General features: G+C 39.8%; 1 protein-coding gene and 1 non-coding gene across 2 annotated transcripts in view; both read right to left on the bottom strand.

The window, feature by feature from the left end:
- Nucleotides 1-23112, bottom strand: part of LOC114223761 (fibrous sheath-interacting protein 2-like) — a 69602-nt gene that overhangs the window by 32323 nt on the left and 14167 nt on the right. Inside the window, 14 exon segments of the mRNA XM_088028525.1 lie at nt 3-34; nt 36-117; nt 120-593; nt 596-836; nt 1046-1790; nt 1792-2858; nt 2861-3061; nt 5877-5907; nt 10750-10786; nt 14025-14085; nt 15919-16068; nt 16871-16916; nt 17137-17192; nt 19479-19579. Coding sequence (XP_087884651.1) covers nt 3-34; nt 36-117; nt 120-593; nt 596-836; nt 1046-1790; nt 1792-2858; nt 2861-3061; nt 5877-5907; nt 10750-10786; nt 14025-14085; nt 15919-16068; nt 16871-16916; nt 17137-17192; nt 19479-19579 — 3324 coding nt within the window.
- On the bottom strand, nt 8975-9114 carry LOC114223771 (U4 spliceosomal RNA). Its single transcript, XR_003612239.1, has one exon. It is a non-coding gene; the product is annotated as a U4 spliceosomal RNA (small nuclear RNA).

The raw sequence follows: 23112 nt of genomic DNA, 5'->3' as shown, positions 1-23112 counted from the left end.
AGTAGTTGTTCTCAAATTCTCATTGATCCACTCTATTTTGTTCATCAGATAGGGGAGAACATGGACGGTCTCCTATGAGCTTGTGTAACATGTCATATAAGGTATCCCCAATTCTAACACTTGCAATCTGGTACATTTGTGAACTTCCTCTTGCATATGAGGGCACTGAGAAGGCACAAGTTGTTGTTGATCAATCTCAGCAGTTCCATATGAGATTTTAGACCTTAGCTTATCTGAAGGGAGAACATTGCTTTTACCTGTATTTCCACTTAACAATTCACAAATGCAAGTTGCTAACGAACTTGTCATAATGTCATTATTTAGCTTTGTGACAACAGAGTCTAATTCCTTTTCATTGTCAGCAAAAACTCCTGTATCTATAAAGTCTTTGGGAGGGCCACACTTCCCAAGATTTAGATTTTTCTTATTGTCTTTGAGTTCTTTCTGGATAGCATCCAAAACAATTTTTACCACTTTAGTTGTGTAAGTACTAAGGTGAGATTGAAATGAAGATTTCTTGTCAGGTGCAGGTTTTGAATGGTCAGCATGGCTTTCTAGTTTAAAGCAGTTTTGCAATTTTGGACAAATGAGTTCAGCTTCTTAACTGTGTAAGTGATCCTATCATTAATGTGAACTACAGGTTCAGGTGTTGATTCAGTTTCTTCAGTTTCTAACCAGGGATGTTTTGTAGGGTCTATGTCAAGTACAGATAAAAATTTCATCTTCCTGTTACTCTCAAGCCATATTTCTAATGGCTCTTTATTTGGTATGTCAGCATTATCTAGAGAAGTTTGAGGTACTGATGAAGAATGTCTGATAATGTGACTATAAGCTATGTGAGGTATTTTTTTTAAAGATTTTATTTATTTATTTATTTGAGAGAGAGAATGAGAGAGAGAGTACATGAGAGGGGGGAAGGTCAGAGGGAGAAGCAGACTCCCTCCTGAGCAGGGAGCCTGATACGGGACTCGATCCTGGGACTCCGTGATCATGACCTGAGCTGAAGGCAGTTGGTTAACCAACTGAGCCACCCAGGCACCCCTATGTGAAGTATTTTTAATACAGCATCTACAATTTCTTGAGCTACTATTTGGATTTCTGATGCAGAGAACATCTGGTTCATCCATTCTTGATTGGACAGATCTCGTGGGCTTCCTGATGTAAGAAGTGAAGCTTCCTTATCATTTTTATAACCTGAGTGACCAGAGAGCCCAGAAGATAGGTCTTGGAGCATCTGTGCTAAAATGCTTGTAATTATATCTTCTGAGGCTTTTTGTATTTGATGCTTTTCATCTTGGCTGAAAATCAAAAGGTCTTTATTCAAACATGGCTTGTCCTTAAAAAGGTCGTTATTATTAAAAGCTGGAAGGTCAGTCTTTAATCCCCAATCATGAAATGCTATTTCGTCTTGATAAGCAGGCTTTGTAGATAAGTTCATATTTCTTTTGTACTTCAAATCAGCATTTTCCCTTGTTAACCAGTGATCAGGAGCCTGTTCTTGTAATTTTGCTTTTTCATCTTTGATAGATGAAATCAGTACATTTTCTACAATCTTGTCTATTTCTTTATTTTCATCTTCAGAATAAAGGACCATGTCAGGAACATTAATGGGTGGAAAGAGGCATCCATGTCTAGGATCATTAGCTACTCTGGTGCTGGTGAGTCTGTGCTCTTCTTCAGTGCCAGAAGGACTACTCAGTCTTGGGTGTCTTCTCTTTTGGACATCTGTTTTTGCTGGTTTCTGATGTAACTGAGCCAAGACATCATCAAGTAGATGAAGGATGATCAGTTTCCTCAGATGCAATGAGTCTCTCGTTATTAAGTCCAATTTGTATATAACTTAGTATAGTGTTGATTGCTTCCTCTATATAACCAACCAGAGAGGATTGGGAAAAAATATTTGAAACTAAATTTTGTATGTCTTCTTTGCTAATCAAATTGGCTGAATCAGGTTCAGCACTGGATTTACTTTTGCTGGCTCTTTGAAGGAATGCATATGTTGGACCTTCCCTGTGTTGCTGATAAGTAGGTTCAGTCGTGATTTCAAGATGAGCAAGTTCATTTTGCTTAGAAGATGCAAGAGATGTCAGCTTTTCTAAAATCACATGAACCATATCCTCTGCAATACCACTCATGTTCTCTATAGTATAAGGCGGTGAAGCTTTTGACGTTTTTTCTTCTGGTGAAATGAAATGTTCCCCACTGGCTGTTAAGTCTGATTTAAAGTGAACTGACAAAGTTTCTTGTGAAAATACCTCAATACATTTTTTCTCAACTGCAGACTGTAGCTTCTCAAGCACATTTTCCATAATTTCAGCAGCTGCTGAGGAGATATTGACATTGGAGAGCAAGTCTCCTTTGTCAGTGTCAGTTTGATCAACCAAAGTTTCGGCTGTAACAGAAGCAAGAGTGGGGATGGTCTTGGTTAATTCAGACACCATTTCATGAAAAATATTTTCTAAAATCAACTCGGATTCCTCTTTTAGGTGATATTTAAAGTTATCAAAAACATTCTTTAACTCCTGCATCTCCTTTACAACTTTTGCTTTTTCATCAGAAGACGGTGGGTGTTCTAAGGCAACTGTTTTAGTGGTAGCATCTTCAGATTTCTTTGTGCCTGTTTCAATCAGTGCAAAAAGGTGACTATCGGGTTTACAGGTTTTAAGTTTGGGGGATTCAGCGGTCTTATTATATTTAGGTTCAGAGGTTTTAGGTTATCCTTTCCTGTGATGTGTTTTTCCCGTAACTGTTCTTTTTTTGTGGGCAGAAGATGGTTTTACGGGTGCTGCTGGTTGCCCTATTGACCTGTCATCTGTGTCAGCACAGGTCTCTGCCTGAAATGTCTCTGCCTGAATACCTGTTCATATAGAAGCATTTCACTGCATGTGCTACAGCAACTTGCACTATTTAAAGAGAGGGTAGAGTCATCAGGCATCGGGTATATAATATTTTGCAACCTTTCTTCATATTTTGTGATGGCTGGATATAATATACTGGTCACTGCAACCACAACCCAGATCATTATATTATGAACTACACTGTTCAGTTCTTCTGAAGTTACCTGGAAAGGAGGTAAGCAGGACACAAGGGAAATCACATATGAATTTACTCTATTGTACAGACAGGGGCTAACCTTTAATTCCTTGTATCAAACAATGCATAGCTAGAATCCAGCCATGGTGTATAGAGAGAACATAGGAAAGGATCTACTTAGAATAAGAGATTAATTTCAAATTGGTTTATTCTCTGTGGCTGTGATCTGTTCTTTGAATACGATTCCATTTGATTCAAAATCCTTAGGAACATTGATTTTCAGCATTTATTGCTGAGCATAAATGGCTTCCCGGTTTAAAAAATAGCCAAGAGGGTGTCTAGACTCATAGAAGACATATGCTCTGGCAAAAAGGAAGACTGTGTTGATGATCCGAGCAATATTTCTTAAAAATACAAACCATGAGAGACTATGGACTCTGAGAAACAAACTGAGGGTTTTGGAGGGGAAGGGGGTGGGGGGATGGGTTAGCCTGGTGATGGGTATTAAAGAGGGCACGTACTGAAGGGAGCACTCGGTGTTATACGCAAACAATGAATCATGGAACACTACATCAAAAACTAATGATGTAATGTATGGTGATTAACATAACAAAATAAAAAAATACAAACCAGATTACCTCTGACAAACTATTTCACGAAAAAAATTTGCAGTCAAAACATTTATGTGCCTTTGCAGAGATAGCCTCCTTTTATGTAGGCATCTGTCCAGCTAGCAGGTAAGGGTGAAAAAGTACCACAGCAGAAGGGTCAGCCTGTGGGCTCTGTGGCCCACTGGCTGCTGCCTTCCTTTGTCCATTCACTGTGTTTTTATGTATGCAGATGACCACAGCTACTTGTTAAGGTTTAATGAATGGTCAACAATTAGCAGTGATGATTTAGCAGAAATGAATAGGCTTTGGGTCCAACAAGAGATTATCAGTGCAAACTCTTGGAGAGGGAGGCAGAGGATGGTTCATGGAATAAAGAAACACATTAATCTCGGTCAAAAAGGCTGAGCTAGAACTGGGATGGACTCAAAGGGCCAGAAGGCTGGGCAGTAGAGGGAAGTTGGGGGTCTCCTTCACTGTGAGCTGAAGTAGAAACCCAGGGACCAGACCTGAATGACCTTTTCCTCAATGGTTAATTGTACTCACTGTCACAGCTTAGACTGGACCGGGGGCAGATGCAAACTGCACCTGCAAAACTCTATACTTGTTTATGTACCTCTTATTGCAGATATATTTTGGAAACATAAAAATCCTCCTGCCTATAATAAAATAGTATTTGTTTCTAAGTTATTGTTACCCTCAAGACAGCTAGACCAAGAATGCATACTTCCGCAGACACTCTCATTTCTCAAAGCTGTGGATACAAGTTGGTGGCAGCAAAGGTGGGATGCCTGGCATTCTGGCTATGCATTGTTTGATATCCTGGCATTTGGGCACCAGATTCCCTAGGATGTGGTTGCCTCCCAGTTACCTCCAAAGTTAGCTTCCAGATTGTTCAGGTTTAGGCCAATATTCAATGAAAAGTTAACACTTTATCAAATATAGCATATCTCTCCTGATCCATTAGAGAAGGTTTGAGAACTACTTCAGATAAAGCCATTTTTTCCCACTCCAATTCCCAAATCTTTTAATGCATGTTTATTGTGATTAAATAAACAGAACATAAAATGTACCATTTTACCATTTTAAAGCATACAGTTCAGTGACATTAAGCACGCTCACAATGTTGTGCAAACATCACCACTGTCTAGTTCTCTTAATGCATTCTTTGTCACCTTCTGCCCCGACTAGAAAATGGCTATTGAGTTTGAAAAACATAGTTGGGGATGACAACATATGGTTGAAAAACACTTCTTTTACATAAACATGTCCTAAATCAAACACTTCTAAGAATAATAGCTAACCATTAATAGGTAAGTTACTTACCTTCTTGGTCTAAACTGGTCTAAATCTGTTCTAATACATATGAGCTAAGAATTTCAATATATATTATTTTCTTAATACCAGAGAAAATGTACAGAAGACCTACATTATTACTCTTAAGGTAGCTGAGAAGAGGCATTTTCAACCTTGATATGTAAAACAGGAGCATTCCTAAAGTTTTTAATGAAATGAAATGTGATAAATAGAATCTGATTTTCAGCTTATTTTCACTATACATTAAACCAAGAAACATCCTTTTGGTTCCAGTATGTCTAGGTCTTTGTGTTTATTGCATGTTCTCTGAATTGAGCGGGTGTATATGTGAAAGAGTGTGTGTGTGCACTAGTCCCCTGAACCCCTCTCATGTTCATGATTCCTCTGTCTAGCCCCAGAGTTGGGGCTCATCAAGTTCACCCTCATCTTTGCCTGGTCCAAGCTGCAGTTCTCAGGTGACCAGGTCCCTTCTTTTGATGGAGTACCATCCTAAGATTTTTCTTACTCCCGGGAAAATTAGGAGATAGATCTAGGCATCCTGGCTCACAAGCCCAAGGGACAGGATGCTCAGCCCTAAGCCAGATCTCAATGGTCTGCAAAGGCATTTCCCTTAATGGTTTCCCATTATGGAGTGGGTTTGTGGTATTTGATGCTTTTCTCATGCTAACTAAACCTCCTAATGCTCCCTTAATCTAGCCTCCTGAGCCCCCTGCCCAAAGGGCCAATAACAGTAACTTTGGACCCCTGCAAAACTCAAGATTCACTGAGAGTGAAAATCAAGAAGAGAAGAAGGCAAAGAGGGAAACTGACTAATGTCAGCAGATGATTTTGCTCATTGTCTGATTCACAGACTTTTCTCTTTCATATTACAAAATAGCCTTAACATGTTGCTTTATCAGTGAATTTCATCATACATACTTTTTCTTGACAGCAATTTTGATAGTGTTGTCTGAAAAGTAGAGACTAATTTTGTTACCTCTGATCAATAATTTATGTAACTTCCCCCTCCCCCAATTCCTAAGCATTAAATCAGATTATTTCCTTTGTGCTTGGGAGATTTTTTTTCTCCCTAGCAATTCACAAAAAAGAATAAGCTTTATTTTTTGTCTAATTCCCTTATTTAGCCTCCTACTTAGATATTGGCCCATGGGTACAGGACATGCTCCATTACTCACAGGAGTAGAATGATAGCTGAATAAACAGTAGAATAGTAAACAGCTGCTGCATAAACTAACATCTGTCTGATATTACTATTCATGAACCACTTAGCCATGTTTGTTTCGTAGCGAGTTGGGAAGAGCATGGGGTTGGGGAGAAAGGGGGTGGGCTAGTCCTTTCTGCCTGCTCTGCTTGATCACAGCTTCCTGATAACTCACTTTCTGCCCACCTCCTCAAAACTCCTAGTCTCCTCCCCTCACCCTACAGTAGGAAAAGATCCATGGATGATTCTTGATAACGATGGCTTAAAATGATGGGTTTCTGATCATATGCAATACCAAATTAGATACAGTCCTTTTCTAGGTATTATAATATTCTATTCTATGTTTTTTTCCTCTTATTTTATTTTATTTTTTTAAAGGTTTCATTTATTTATTTGTCAGAGAGAGCGAGAACAAGCAGGAACAGAAGCAGGGGGAGCGGGAAGCAGAGGGAGAAGCAGCCCCCCCCCAGCAGGGAGCCCGATGCGGGACTCAGTCTCAGGACCCTGGAATCGTGACCTGAGACGAAGGCAGACTGAGCCACCCAGGTGTTCCTTTTTCTCTTTTTTAAACGTTTTTATTTTAATCACCCAGTGCTTTTCACGACAAGTGCCCTCCTTACTCCCCATCACCTATTTCTCCCATCCTTTAGTTCTGGTAACCATCCTTCTGTTCTCTATAGTTAAGAGTCTGTTTCTTGTTTGCCTTTCTTTTTGCCCTTTGCTCATTTGTTTTGTTTCTTAAATTCCACGTATGAGTGAAATCATATGGTATTTGTCTTCCTCTGACTGATTTATTTCACTTGCCATTATACTCTCTAGCTCCAGCCATGTCATTGCAATCTATTCTATATTTTAATCAAAATTATTTATTATCACCTACTACATGGAACCAAAAATATATTTTACTAAATTGTAGCAAGAGAACAACACAATCATGTAAATTATAGAATACTAAAAAAAGTTAAAAAAAAACAAGGCCTAAGACTCTAATTCCGATTTATTTTCATATTTTCCTGCCTACATGGATCATTTGCTTCTCTTCTTCCTGACCTTCTTAAAGGAAAAAGCATACTCTATCTTCATTTTTACTTGGCCTGCCCTTCTGTTATCAACATTTCTTTTACCCCCAAGGCCTACAATTCAATTTTGAAAAACAGCCCATCTCTGAAATTACAACCTAACTCCTAGTAGGAAAAGAAAAACTTATAGGTCTCAGCTAGGGTTAGGGAGCAATAGCCCATCCTCAGACTAGTACCCTTTTGTAATATGGAACCTGGAGCATGAGTGCTGATGTCAGTGACACAGTTCCTATCCTTTGGCTTCATTTATTTTTCTAAGATTCAGTTAGTTTCTCAGGCCAACTCCAGCTCAATTTCTTCTTGTAGGTTCTCTGCAACCTAATGCATCCAGATTCTTTTTTCTGCTCTAACTCGTACCACTGGCAGCAAGTGGAACCCAGTAAGTCCTGTGTATTTGTTGCTACCTGTCCTCAAAGCCTTTCTGTCCTAAAGGCATGCATTTAGATAAAAGGAAATAGCAAAGATCTGAGAACAAAACTAACCAGATAAATGAGAAAACCTCATATGAGACCACTAGAAAATAGTTGTGATATCACATACAATCTACAATTTGCAACGAATTATCAGATTTTTGTTGGAGTCAATTGAACAGAAACATGCAAATGAACTTGCTGTTATGTTGGAAAGGCCCATCACCATTCCAGGAGTGACACGATATTCCATCTACTTTTCCCTAGTCTTAGGTGGTTTTCCTTGACAGCTTGACGCTACTAGAGAAAAGTGTCTAAGGTTTAGGTCATCTGTACTGCTAACTTCCTACTTCTTAAAGAGGGCAGTGATATTAATGACCATTAGTCCAGAAGCCCCAAAGAGAAGGCATACTTTTTCAGTTTAACTTGCCATGTCACAAAACTATAAATATACCTTTCTGCTTCTGACCTTCTCCTCCAAACTCACTTTAGTCCTGAAGATAACTTAAAGACATCTTCATATGGTTGGCCAGCACCCCTTGGGGATTAATGTGACAAGCCTAAATTTTAGTCTGCCTGATCCTTCTGAATATCTAATTTTTAATGTAATTGGTGGCCTTCTGTTTATATCTCAGGCCCATAGCTTTGAGGTGATGCCTGATACCTCCTGCTCATCCACACACATAGTCTATCCTATTGCCTAATCTATTTACTCATTCCAGTGGCTACCCGGGAATTTATTTATTTATTTAAAAGATTTTATTTATTTATTTGAGAGAGAGAGAATGAGAGATAGAGAGCATGAGAGGGAAGAGGGTCAGAGGGAGAAGCAGACTCCCCGCCGAGCAGGGAGCCTGATGCGGGACTCGATCCCGGGACTCCAGGATCATGACCTGAGCCGAAGGCAGTCGCTTAACCAACTGAGCCACCCAGGCGCCCGCTACCCGGGAATTTAAAGCAGCACCTCTGTATCCTAACATCAGTGGTTTAATCTGAAACCCCAAAACTAGGTGGTACCACGGGTGGCCTTCCTTTTTCCTGACATTTTATCTACTGTCCTGCACTCAGTTCACTCTCTGGCATTCCTCAAGTCTCCCTGTCTTTTGTCCTGTTGCTGTATAAAGCACAGCTGAAGTCAGAGGTAGTGCTTTTTCATCTTGGTATCCCTCTAATACCCAGAACTATACTTTGAACATAGTAGGTTCTCAAGAAAGTTTGGCACATAAATTCCCATTTAACATGTTTTAGATGCATACTTCTCTCTACTCCAAAAGGAAGGCTGTTGTGCAAGGCCACAAATCATTAATGGACTTCTGTAATGGGCACCTATTTAACTATCTTTCATTTGTCCTACATGCTGTTGTCACAGGTGTTCAGCAGAGATGCTGACTTGTTAAGTTTTCAATTAGCAATAATCGCACCTCGGATAAACCTCACTGGCTACGATACTGCCACTGCACAAAGCTTGAGATGCTGACTTGATAATATCATATCCCAACTCAAAACCATTAAACTGTCATTCAGTGGATGAAATACAGACTTCTGAGCACGGTCTTCTCCTCTCATCTTCCATCCCAATCGTAAGAACATACTCAGTATCTAAATGCAAAGCTTAATTATTCCAACTGTCTACCCCACTGCTATCTTATCACATTTGCTTCCTTTTGTCCTGATTTCTTTGGTTTCTAATTCTATTTTGTTAAGCTTACGGTGTATGGCCTTTGTGTAAGCGTTAGGAAAAACAGAGAAGAAGTTGAGAGGAGAGAAGGGAGAGAGGGAAGTGGTGGAACACAGGGGATGCATCTAGCACTGAGGCTTGGGAAGCAAGGAGCTGCATCAGAGAAAGAGGATGAAGTCCAAGCCCTTGAACCTGTGTTCTTCTCTGTAAGGTAAGGTGATGTGACATGGGTGCAATGGGCAGAGCCAGACCAGATGGTCTTGTTAGCCATGTTTTATTGTGCTCTGGCCTGGAATTGTCCTAGGTATAGCTAAACGTACTTTAACCCTGTGTATTTGAGAGGAATGGGGAAGAAGCTCCAGGTCATGTGCAGAGCTCTTCATCTTAGCTGAGCTAAGATTTTTAGCAAAAGGGTATCCAGAGCATCTGCTTTTGAAAAGACTCAAGTGATTCTGTAGCTCTGTAGTCTAGGGTGGCGGGAAGGCAGGAGGAAGAGGGAAGCAGGAATTTACACTTTCTAAAACTACATAATCATCACTCCTCACCTTTATTTCTTTAAACTGTCCTAATATTGGGCTAGTCAATTTCCTTCAGCATCTTTGCATCTTATGAACACTCAGTAAGTGAAACTTACTTCATCACTCCTAAGCATAAAATCCTTCTTCTAGGAAGCTCGCTCTGAATGTCAATACCATTTACCACCACACGCTACTTCACCTTACCCAACCATTTTCATCAGAATTTGGAATTTATAAAACCTATCCTGGACCTCATTTGGTTTGAGGGTTTAGAAGATGATGGTGTTGGATATGTGTGTTCCATCAGGGGTTATTTGATGTGCATGAAATATTCAAGTTTGAGGGGAACTGCACTTTAGCAGACTAAGGGGCCACCAAGGTTTGAGGGCTGAAAGGCACCTAGACCAAAAAAAAAAAATCTCCATTGTCCTTGATTTTTGTATCATTAGAGTTTCATTACTTTAGATTACAGTAAAAATATCCTCAGGATGGGGTAACAGATTAAGTCATTAATACTATATGGTAAACTAATTCATCATCATTAGAGAACCAATAACCTCAAAAGGCACAAGTAATGTATGTTTGAATGTGGAGAGGGGAAAAGAATAGATCTAGATCCCAGAAAGTTACCTCGAAAGAAGAGGTAGGGGAGTGAAGGCCCTGGGGATTAGGGGAGTACAGAACAAAAGTGAGACTAGAGGGAAGGTGAAAGAACATAAATAACTTTGCCTGCTTTGTAATTTTAGCTTAGTCCTGAGAGGTTGCAAAAAAAAATGAATGCAAGTAGAACTACAAGAACTGAGGATTCCATGGGAGCATCTAGCCTTAAGCAGCACTCCTGTGTAATTATTAAAAGGTTAATTTAAAATAACACATTAATTTATTAAGCTTTCTTAGATACTTACTTAATTGACGAATCACAAGAAGGGAAGATTCCTTGAGCTACAGGTGAATTTTCAGAGAGAAAAAGAAAATAACTACTTGTTGGTAGCCTTCCCAAGCTACTTGTAAATGATAATAAACATCTATTAATAGTTCTTTATTCCCTGTTGTCACTGCTGTGTTTAACCCCTCCAGGGACTGCCAAGGAGGCATAAAATATACTTTATGATCTGGGGCCACTGCCTACCTCACCAGCCTCACCTCTGGTCACCATTCTACGTATATCCTGTGCTCCAGAGATCCTGAACAACATGCAATTCCCTTTGCCTGTGCCCTTACTATTTAGTTTATAACTTTAATATCGCTCTTCTAAATTCCTCACCTTTTAGGATTCACTCAGCTTGTGTCACCTCTTTCAGAGAGCCTTTTGAAATCGCCTACACAGACAGGCATCCTGTCAATGCTCCTGAAGCACCCTATACTTCCTTCTATTATAGGACTTACTATGCTATAGTTTACAGTGTCTGGCATATAGTAAGCACTCATTAACACTTATTTATTGAATCAATTCTTTAACACAGGTGTTGGGTCAATGTTTGTTTATTAGTCTAACAGTCATTAATCTCTTCCCACTCAAATACTGTCTAACATGCCATCTAGCAAAGTTCCATAAGCGGATATTAGAAAATATTTCTAGGTAATTATAGTAAAGCAAGTCTTCATGTAGAATATCTCCATAGGAATACTGGAATGGTGTATATCAATTATACACATGCGCCACTAAAGTCTTAGACAAACAGAATGCTCTGAGTAATAGAAAGTAGTATTACCAATTGGAGCCAAAGTCAAGGCAAATTGCTATTTATCTTTCTCCTAATAAATGTAAAGTGTATTTGGAGTAACCAGTAAATTCCAATGACCTGTTTGAAAACATTTACTTAAAATTCTATGTGCCTTCTTGAGTTTGTGTATGAGCATATTTTTGCATGTGTACAGTTTTGGAAGGAGCTGGAATTAATAGTGTATAAACCTGAAAAATTAAGTGTGAAGATAATACTGTTGTGGTGGTTTCAAAGTATGTCTACAAATTCTTTGGTAATACTCCCACCTAGAAGTGGAGGTTAACTCTCTTCCCCTTGAGTGTGGGTTGGACTCAGTGACTTGCTCCTAATGAACAGTCCAGGGTAGAAGTGATGGTATATAACTTCTGAAACCAGGTTATAAAATATATCGTGGTTTCAACCCCTCTACCTTGGATCACTCACTCTGGGGGAAGCCAGATGCCATATCATGAAGATACTCAAGAAGCCTGATAGAGAGGTCCACAAGGTGAGGCACTGAGGCCTCCTGCTGACAGTCATGTGAGTGAGCCATCTTGGAAGAGAAGCCTCCAGTCCCAGTTAAGCCTTTAAATGACTGCAACAGCCCTGGATGACAACTTGACTATAACCTCATGAGAGACCCTGAGTCAGAACCACCCAGCTAAATTATTCCTGGATTCCTAACCACAGAAACTATAAGATAATTTTTTTTAAGCTGCCACGCTTTGGGGTGATTTGTTACTTAGCAATAGATAACTAATATGACTGTTAGAAAAAATAAATAACTCTTCTATGGTTTCTAGGAATATGATGGATTAAATATCCTGAAGAGCCTGTGTGAAACCTATTACAAATGTAATGGGAATTTGATAAATATACAATTAGAGTGTAGAACTTGAATGCACCTCTTTAATAGCTGGACACATTTGTAGACAATAAAAAAAAGTCTAGTAGACAAAAAAATCTGTAAAGACATAAAATCAGTAAATGTAATTTGATATCCATTTAGAGCTTTCCATCCTTCAAATAGAGAATACATATTTTTTTTTGGTATGTCCATGGAGCACTTTCAAATAGCAATCACATATTTGGCCACACACAAAAAAACAAAAAACAAAAAACAACAACCTTAACAACTCCAATGTGTTCAAGATTTACAGGCTATATTCTCTGAATTTAATTAAAAAATTGTGACCCAAAATATTAATTTCTTAATAATTAAGAAACATACTTACGTTGATAACTCTCGGATCGAAGAGGGAATTAAGAAGACAAAGTATAATCTACCTCAAAAAGCTGAACTAATTTCGCCTCCAAACTTGTTCATCTTTCTGTACTGCCTGTCTACTGAATGGTGCTACTATTCACTACCCATTTAGTTGCCCAGTCTAGAAATCTGGGTGTTGTCTTCAAAGCCTTCATCTCCCATATTCAATCAGTGACCAGATCTCATCTATTCGACCTCCTTAGTTTGAGTCAAATCTGTACCCTCACTGTCACTGAGTTTGTTCAAGACTCATTTCTAGCCTTGACTATTGTAATAGTCTCTTTAATTGTAGTAAGTGGCAGCATGGCATTGCGGCTAGAATTGGTTGAGTAAGACAGACCTGGGTTAAAACCTTGGTTTTGTCACATATACTGTGAAACCTTGGGCAGGATAATTCACCACTCTGAGACTTAGTTTACTTATATATAAAATGGTAGATAAAAATACTTCTGTCCTCATTAAATTGTTGGGGGGGTTAAATGAGAGGATATAAAAAGTTTAGTGTAGTAACTGGCAAGTGTTCAATAAATGCTATTATTTTTATTGTCTCATTGCCTCTAGTCCCCTCACCTCTAATTCTTTTTTCCCTTTTTAGAAAAGACAAATTCTGATTATATTACACCCCTGACAATATTCTTAAATAGTTGCCCTTCAATAACAGGATAAAAGGTAGATTTCTTGGCATGGCCTACCAGAAACTTAATGATCTAACCTTTCTCTAGCAGTCTAGCTTCATTTCCTGCAATTCTCTAGCTTGAACTTTTAGATAAAGCAATTCTGAGAAAAATCTGTATTTCCAAGAACGTACTATGCTCTAATGTCTATATCTTGGTAAATGTATTCCCTTTTCCTGGAAGGTTCTCCTTCCATTTGTCTGCTTAGGAAATTCTTTCTTATCCTTCATGTCTCAGCCTAATTGTGGCTTCTTCTGGACAAGTTTCCCTGGCTTCCCTATGCTTCCCCTGAACTATGTACATACCTCCATTATTACAATTATCATAATGGGTTGTGATTATTGGTGTGAGTGTTCCCCACTAAACTGTAAAATCCAGGATAGGGAGCATGGCTTTTCATTTTGTATGGTTTCTACCTTGTATGCATGCAATAATTAGCACGATGTCTGTCATGTAGTGGAAGCTCAATAAATGTTTGTGGAATGAATGGATGAGTAGACTGCAGGATTTACCTAATAACTGTTGCTATTGTTTACCTGAGTCATGGTTAAAACTTGGTTTCTTGATCTTTTTTTCATTAACATCAGCATATGTCACCTATATATGCCCCAAGAAAAAAAAACAATGAAAATCCTCAAAGGAGTTTTAAAAGAATTTGAACATCGGCTATTTCTCACATTTGAAATACAGAAATTTAAGAAAATGATTTTAAAAGTCCATTTGTGATAAAAGTACGTTTTATTTGGTTTATACTACATGTGTTACTTAGAAAATTCACAGGTTTATAGAATTCATCATTATTCTCAAATTAACTGAGGAATGCACTGAGCAGCATGGATGGTAATCAGTTGAACAGCTAAAAAGATGATGTGTGGTTTTTAAACAAAGTTAACTATAGGGGACATGATTTTAGAAAGCTGGAAGGCAGAGGGCAGGTTTTCCGCCTACATAGGATGTGACTCTGATTTGGCTGAGAGCTTTACCTACCGAGATCATTGTACAGAAAGATAAATCCAACAGAGTAGACCAATTTTTTCCCCAGGTCTGAGAGCTAAACGCAAGCCACAAGAAGTACCTTTCCTGGCACTGATGGAATGGGTGAAATAAGTTGGGAAATAGTATCCTATTCTATTGTAATAAAAGTGGTCATGCTATTTCTCAAAATAAATTAGGTTTCCGTGGCCATTTGCTGTAGTCATATTGTTCATGTGTATTTTAAAGCCTCCTTTAAAAACAGATAGTTTAAATTTGTTTATTGACTTTTTGGGGGGCAAAGTATGTAGGATGAGGTTTGTCATCCATGTGACAACTCAGGGCATACTTTTCTTCCTGGCTCTATAGTGAGGCTAGTGAAAAAAATGATTCCTGATGTACAACTACTAAACTAACTCAAAGTAGTGACAACTACTAAACTAACTCAAAGTAGTGAAGTTTTTTTTCTTCAGAAACTAAGCATAGCGAGTATGGATGTGGACACAGTGACACAGTGCCCTGTCACAGCAGGCGTTTGATAAATATTTGTCTATACAGAGAAGCATACTGTGGCTAACATGCTACATTTGAGCAGCTATATATAATTGGGTCTGTTGCTTTCTATGCATTTCATGTAGGACACTGCAAATGATGCCACTTTCTACCCTAGTTGTGAAGGTGGACTTTTGGGAAGACTTTAGTGAATTTCCTGCTTGATGACATCTCTTTCAAACCATGTTAACTTTTTAGAACAGCTGAGCCAGTTAATACAGTGCTAAGAGAGCCAAGGATGTGGATTTGATTCTTAAAATGACAATCTGGCAGTCCACAAAGGCAATCCATGTTGTGACCAGAGGCCACACCCTGAATGCTGCCAACTTTCCACCATCAGGTGAGTGATCACTGGTCACAGGGGGGCCGGGTAAGGCAGCATGGCTGTCTCTGCACAACCCATCAGCACTAGAAGAAAATGATTCTCAAAGCCCGATTTGTTGCTTTCTCTGCAGGGCACAGGTCTGTACTTTGAAGCTCTTGAAGCTCATCATTTAGGAAGCCTCTAACCTAAGGGCTAAGTGGGAGCATTCAAGTTGCTTCTGGTAAATCTCTATTAAAATGGAGGCAAATATAACATTCAAATTTTGGATCTGTTTAATAAATTTAAAGTCTCACTCTTACTACTTTTGCTGGCTTACAACTTGTTACTGATATTCCCTCTACTTACAGTATGACAACACTAACTGATAGCTGTGAGCTTTGGAAGTCTGAAGTAGCACAGAGTTATTACCGTGGGTTTGCATTTCAATTTTTATAAAATCTTACTATAGGGTGGCTAATTTCAGGGAATAAGGCTGTTCTGAATTGTCTTTTGATGAATGAAACTCTGGTATACCAATCTTGATCATAATTTCATACTTCATTTGTTCTGTCTGTATCTGGGACAAAAGAAATGTTACTTGCCTCTTGTTTCAAAATAGCCTGTATAGAATGTCTGGGGACATTTTCTGTTTTAGCAGAAACATCTGGAGCTTGATGTGAGTTACTTTTAATTCCTGGGGGGGGCGGGGAAGAAAAGGTACCTTTAAATATGAAAAAATGATATAGTTCTTGCTGCCATAATGTCTGGAATTACTGCAGTCAGGGATGTATTTATTTATGCAAGTAAAGGCAGTATGTCCAAATATAAGATGCCTTCCAGTGTCTTACCACCACTGTGAGGGACAAGCCTGAATTCCCTAACTTCTGGCCCTAAATTACTCTGCCAGCTTAATCTCCCACCACTCCCCCTGCCCCAGAATGAACTGCTTTGCACTTTATTCAGTAGGCAAGGGGGAACCACCAAGGACTTCTGAATAGAGGAATTATATGTTCAAAGCTGTATTTCGAGATTAGATTACATTCACAACAAACTGTAGGCTAGACTGACAGGAGGAAAAAGAGACTGGAGGCAAATTATTGTGGTAGTTAAGGGCATGGGTGGTGTGAATGGAAAGGAGGGAAAGATTATGAGATAGTTAAAGGAGGCAGATTTGACAAAATGTGACAACTTTTGGATGTAGAATATGGGCAATAGGCAAGAGTCAAAGATGACTCTGGCTTTGTGCCTGAATAAAAGGAGGAACAGAGAACAGGTTTGGGGGTGACTAGAAGATGAATTTGGTTTTGTGCATACTGGATTTGAGGTACTAATTGGTCACCCAGACAGAGATGTCCTAGTGCTCTTGGTGTGTGTATAGAATATGCATGGGAATCTTTTGCTGAGACTAACAGAGACTTAGGTAACCTCTAGTCTAGCTGGGGACATGGGAAACTGGATGTATTTTTATGTCTGGGGAGAAAGGATGGCATTAGAGGACAGAGACTTTCCTGGGGGAGAATTCTCTGCACAAATTGCAGTACTTCAGAAACTTACTCTGCCTATCCATATAGGCAGCCACAGCAGAGACTCTAACTTCTCCCTGGTTTGCAAATTCCAAAGGGCCTATTCACCCAGCAATCACTCAAAAATGTGGGATACTGACATTTACAACCATGAATAATTTTTACATCTTCCTTAATCCAAATAATCACAGATTTTATAATTGGGAAAAAAGCATAACTTGGAAAACTACATGACAAAACTATAGTTATTTAACTGAAAGATAACTGAGCAATTATAAATATTGTTCATTTTCTTACCTTCCATCATTTAAAGTATGTGATGTTTTAGTCATTTCTTTATCTTTCTGTATGCTCTAACATTCAAGAAAAAAGCATTCATTAGTAATTGAGCTTCTAAAAGAGACTTGCTGGCTCTAGAGCAAGCAGATTGACATAATATCTCCCTTTGCTCCAGATCCCTTACCTCTCTCCTAAGCTCTGGTCCCAATGCTAATACATAGGATCAACCTCTTTGATGAATATCTCCCACAGGTACCTAAGCTAACTAGTTCAAAATGAAGCTTATCATGTGCCCATGTACTCCCATCTTTCCAAACTTGCTCCTCCTCTGTCTTCCATATTTTTGGTTAAAGATATAACAATCCATCCAGTGATCTCTTCTAGAAAGCTTAGAGTTACTCCACGTATTTCAGATGGGGCCAATCCAGTCCAATCCAATGCTTATTGAGCACACTGCTTGGAATTAAAATAAGATACACAATTCCTGACCTCAAGAAGTTTATCATCCAGTAGGACAGACAGGAAAATATGATACAGTATAGTGAGTTCTGACAGAGGCCAGCGTGAGCACTATGGGGGCACAGAGAAAAGACATCCCACTTCAAGAGAACCTATATACAAAAATTAAATCTTCATCATCACCCTCGTCCTCTCCCTCTCTCTCAATCTACATGTCTATTGAGTCACCAAATTTGGACATAGTCTGACTCTGAAGTATCTTAAATCTGTGGCCTCTGGCTCATCCTCATTGCCACTGCCCTACCATTTTTTTTATTATTTTTTATTATGTTATGTTAATCACCATACATTACATCATTAGTTTTTGATGTAGCGTTCCATGATTCATTGTTTTTGTATAACACCCAGTTATACGTGCCCTCTTTAATACCCATCACCAGGCTAACCCATCCCCCCGCACCCCTCCCCTCTAGAACCCTCAGTTTGTTTCTCAGAGTCCATAGTCTCTCATGGTTCAGCTCCCCATCCAATTTCCCCCCCTTCATTTTTCCCTTCCTACTATCTTCTTCTTTTTTTTTTTAAACATATAATGTATTATTTGTTTCAGAGGTACAGGTCTATGATTCAACAGTCTTACACAATTCACAGCACTCACCATATCATTTTTATCTGGACCATCCCAGTAGACTCAAAACAATCTTCCCTCTAATCTCCTCTTCCTCAAACACTGCATCTATGTCACACACTTCAACCAGATTATCTTTTTATTTTTAATTAAAAAAAAAGACTTCTCTCTCTCTTTTTTTAAAGTGTCTTTATTTGGGGCACCTGGGTGGCTCAGTCGGTTAGGCATCTGCCTTCGGCTCAGGACATGATCCTGGAGTCCCGAGATCGAGCCCCGCATTGGGCTCCCTGCTCAGTGGGGAGTCTGCTTCTCTCTCTCCCTCTGCTCCTCTGCCCTCGTGCTCTCTCTGGCTCACTCTCTTTCAAATAAATAAAATCTTTTTTAAAAAAATAAAGTGTCTTTATTTAAGTAATCTCTATACCCAACGTGGGGCTTGAACTCACGACCCCTGAGATCAAGAGTCGCATGCTCTTCCAGCTGAGCCAGCCAGGCATCCCCAGATTATCCTTTTAAAACCCATCTCATTCTTACTTCACATCTCTACTCAAAAAGCAGCAATGGCTCTCTACTACGGAGAGGCTAAACCCATTCTCCAGCAAGGTGTACAAAGCCTTGGTGGCAGCCTATCTTGTCAGTCTCCTTTCTGGCCCTGCCCTGGCTTTGCTGGCTCGCACTGCGGCTCTCGCTTAACACTTTAACACCTGTCTGTAATACTGCCTCACTATAGCTTCACATCTGTTCATCTGGAAACTTCCTACTCACACTTCAAGACCTAATTCGATGAAGCCCTCCTTTAATAAGGCCTTTTTAGGCTCCTGTAGGCAGGACTAGTCTCTAAATCCTCTGTGCTCCTTCTGCATTTTCAACAAATCAAAACTCTCCTCTTATTTTATTGTAAGGACTTTTGTTTACATGTGTGTAAGTCTCTGGACAGTGAGTTCTCATGAGTAGTGATGATGTCTCTTCCATCTCTGTATCCTATGTCAACTGTTTTGCCCCTTTCTCCCCCTTCTAGCTTCGCATGGGCCCTAGCCCACAGCAAGTTTTCAGTAAACATTAGCTATCATCAGTATCATCAGATATTTAAGTCAGTTTCTGCTAAACCGTATGGTACATTTAACATGAAGCTGACTCAGAACCTTCTCTGCTAGGGAGAGGAGCCAGATCTGTGTAGGACCCCATTATCTCTGACCAGTCAGTACCATGCCAGTGAAGAGGATATCCTATAGAAATAACAGTTAACCAGATAAATTAATGATCAATACAAAGCATCTACCTTTTGTTCTGCTTTGTTTTTCTGTACATCAGGCTGAGAAGATACGAAGACTGATGATTTTTTGGCAGGAATCTTTACAAAACTATGAGAATGGCCTGGTTCTAAAAGTAAATGAAAGAGAAGTCATAGAATTTTAAAACAATTTTATCAAAATACAATTGAAGTACAAGAAACCACACACATTTAAAACATACCATTTGTTCCATTTTGACATATGTACGAACCCATGAAACCATTACCACAATCAAGATAAACATTTCCATCACCCCCAAAAGTGTCCTTGTTCCCCTTATAATTCATCCCTCTCTCTCTAGTTCTCCCTATCTCCTGGGCAACCACTGATCAGCTGTCACTATAAATTGTTTGCATTTTCTAGAGTTTGCTATAAATGGAATCAAACAGGATATACTCGCTCTCTTTTTTTGGGGGGGGTCTGGCTTCCTTCATTTAGTATATTTATTTTGAGATTCATCAGTATTGTTGCCTGCAACAATTGTTTATTCCTTTTACTTACTACATAGTATTTCATAGTATGGGAATGTACTACATTTTATCCATTGGGCCACTGAAGGGCATTTAGGTTGTTTTCAGTTTTTTTTTTTTTTTTTGCTATTATGAATAATGCTGCTATGAGTCTTTATGTGGACATATATTTTCATTTCTTGTGGGCACATACCTTGGAGAGGGGTGGCTGGATCACATGGTAGTTTAACTTAAGTTAGCAAACTGTTTTCACAGTGGTTCTACCACTTTACACCCCAACCTGCAGTGTCCGAGTTCTAGCTGCTTCAAGTCCTTGCAAATACTTACTTAAATCCAGTTATTTATTTATTTATTTATTTATTTTATTTATTTATTTATTAAAAATTTTATTTATTTATTTGACAGAGAGACACAGCGAGAGCAGGAACACAAGCAGGGGGAGTGGGAGAGGGAGAAGCAGGGTTCCCGCCAGGCAGGGAGCCCGATGTGGGACTCGATCCCAGGACCCTGGGATCATGACTTGAGCCGAAGGCAGATGCTTAACGACTGAGCCACCCAGGCGCCCTCAGTTATTTAAATTCTAGTTATTTTACTGGGTGTGTAGTGGTATCTCATTGTGGTTTACTTTGTATTTCCCTAAGGACTAATAATATTAAGCAGCATTTTTATGTGCTTATTTGCCATCTGTATGTCTTCAGTAAAATGTCCGTGCATTTTCCCCATGTTTATTAGGTTGTTGCATTCTATACATCACAAATTTTTCTATACATTTTTTTTTACAGTGAGCATACCTTCTAGATGTAGGTCTGGAGACCCATCTTTCATTGTGCCTACTTTTGGGGCTTGACAGATGTGAAACAGCCATTATACAACAGGGCTATTGTTTCAGAATTTTATATTATTTTCTCATTTTTGACTCCCTAAGTACAAGAACTCTACCCTAGTCTTCCATAATCATCTACCTGCTTGGGGGTGGAAGTAGGGGAGAGGAGGTTAGAATTTTTAACAGGAGGGATGCCACAATAAACACCCAAGTAATATTCAGCACCTGTCATTCAAAATAGGATGACATAGCCAAGACAGTATGCTTTGCAGGCCATGCAATTGTCTTGAGAACTTCCCAAAATTTAACCTTCCTTTTTGTGTAGCAACAGACTGGAATACTTAGCTCAGAAAACTCTCCCTTAGTGTACTGGAGATACCCTAGCCCACCAACAAGAGTTATCTGGGCTCAGAAAGAAGGAAGACATGACTTAAGGAAAGGTAGGAGGGAAAGTTCACTCCTTTAATAGCTCAGAGCTAGTGGGAAAGTGGAAGGGTGGTGGGAGAGGCTAGAGAGCAAAGGTATCAGATGAGGCTTCACATTTTTCTTACTTTGGGCCCTGGTTGCTTCAGACAAGTGAAGTTAGCACAGAGAGAAAAGAACTATTGCTCTGCTTCCCATCTGGGACTCTAGAAAGAAATCTCTTAGGCTACCTCCCGCTTGCCGCCTCCTCCTCCTCACCTGGGACATGGCCCAGAAACTCTGCAATATAGTATGGTCAAGCAGAGCAAGGCTTTCCCTGAGGTTGGTTCTTCCTTCTTCCCTTCCTTCTTTCCCTCTCTCTCTTCCTAATTTCACTGTTAGTGATGTATCTAATTGACATATAAAATTGTAAGATAGTTAAAGTGTACATTGTGGTGATTGGATATATGTATATATTGTGAAAGGGCCCCCCATTTAGTTAATTAACACATCTATCACCTCACATATTTATATTTTGTTGTTGAAAACATTTTAAGTTCTGCTCTCTTAGCAAATTTCTGTTATATATACAGTGCTGTCAACTATAGTCACCATGTTTTTCCATTAGCCCTTCAGACTTTATTCATCTTATAGCTAAAGTTTGTACCTTTTTACCAACCTCTTCCTATTTCCTCTTGAGGTTTTGCTTTCTTAAGCCACTCTTGGTTCCTATGTGATGGACATGGCCCAGAAAGGGCTGAGAGTCTAGGTGGGGAGCTTGCCAAGGCAGGTCACGGGGGTGGAGGTGAGAGCGCTCCACCCTGAGCGTTATGGGGCAGCCAGCCAGAATGGAGGTGGGATGGGAAAGCCAGAGGGCTCTAAGCTCAGTGAGACCAGACCATGAGTCACTGAACTGTAAATGCCAACAGGCCAAGCACTATCTCAGTGCAGGGAAGGACAGTTCTCTGGAGACCAGAAGAGGCAGAAGACATTTTGTCCAAGTGCCATGACTTTATTCCACCTCCATGAGGTCACGGAAGCCACTGTTCCCCAAACTTTAATGAGCATATAAAGCCCTGGGGATCTTGTGAAAATGTAGATTCCGATTCAGTAGGTCTGGGGCGGGGCCTGGGAATCTGCATTTCTAATAAGCTCTTTAGGTGATGCCCATACTGCTGAGACATAGAGGAGTAAGAACATAAGCCACACCTCTGACCCCAGACATCTGGACATCATCTTTAGGAAAGAAGCAGAAAGATGGGGGGAGGCTCCCTGAAAGTCTGGGCCATTATGGGGGCCCCACAAAGGCAAAGTCCAGAGGAATAGGTTAGAAAAATCGGTGACTGAGCGAGAAAGCAAAAGGAAGGAAGGCACTTAGATCCAGCAAACAGTGCTAGCCCCACGTGTACTAAAGCCTACTCAAGAAATCTGTTGACATTTTAGAACGACAACACCTACTACTCTGTCAGGCTGTTCTAAAAGGAACAGGGGACCGAGAATGGGCAACACTGAGTAGCAGGTCCACTGCTGCAGAAAAATATGTGGCAGAATAAAATATTTCTGCCGCCAGCGAAGCAACAGAAGTTACTTCAGGCCTGGAAAGTTCAAAGTCTAAGGGCGGGCAGGTTTTTGAGAAGGAGCATTGGTTGGGGTCTTGGTCCTCACTAGGTCTCTAGGGCCACTGGCTTCAGAAACTTCCGTGGCACCTCCAGGCAGCAATCTGCAAGGATGACTCTCCAGGGGAAGGCAACACATGAGCTGCAGGTGAAAGCTTCCCTGGGAGGCAGAGGCCAAACCAGCAGAGGCGGCAGTGGCGGCCAGTGAGGAACAGGTTTAAAAAAAAAAAAAAAATGCCGCGGGGGTCTTGTTGGTAATGGAAAAGTACAGAAAGGAGATTGGGAGCAGGGGCCCTGGAGAAGAAGGGCC

The sequence above is a fragment of the Eumetopias jubatus genome, unplaced genomic scaffold (genome assembly GCF_037043125.1).
Source record: "Eumetopias jubatus isolate StellerSeaLion01/CBP00866 unplaced genomic scaffold, mEumJub1_p1.0 scaffold_11, whole genome shotgun sequence".
Taxonomy (NCBI): domain Eukaryota; kingdom Metazoa; phylum Chordata; class Mammalia; order Carnivora; family Otariidae; genus Eumetopias; species Eumetopias jubatus.
This window is presented reverse-complemented; position numbering and strand designations above follow the sequence as displayed.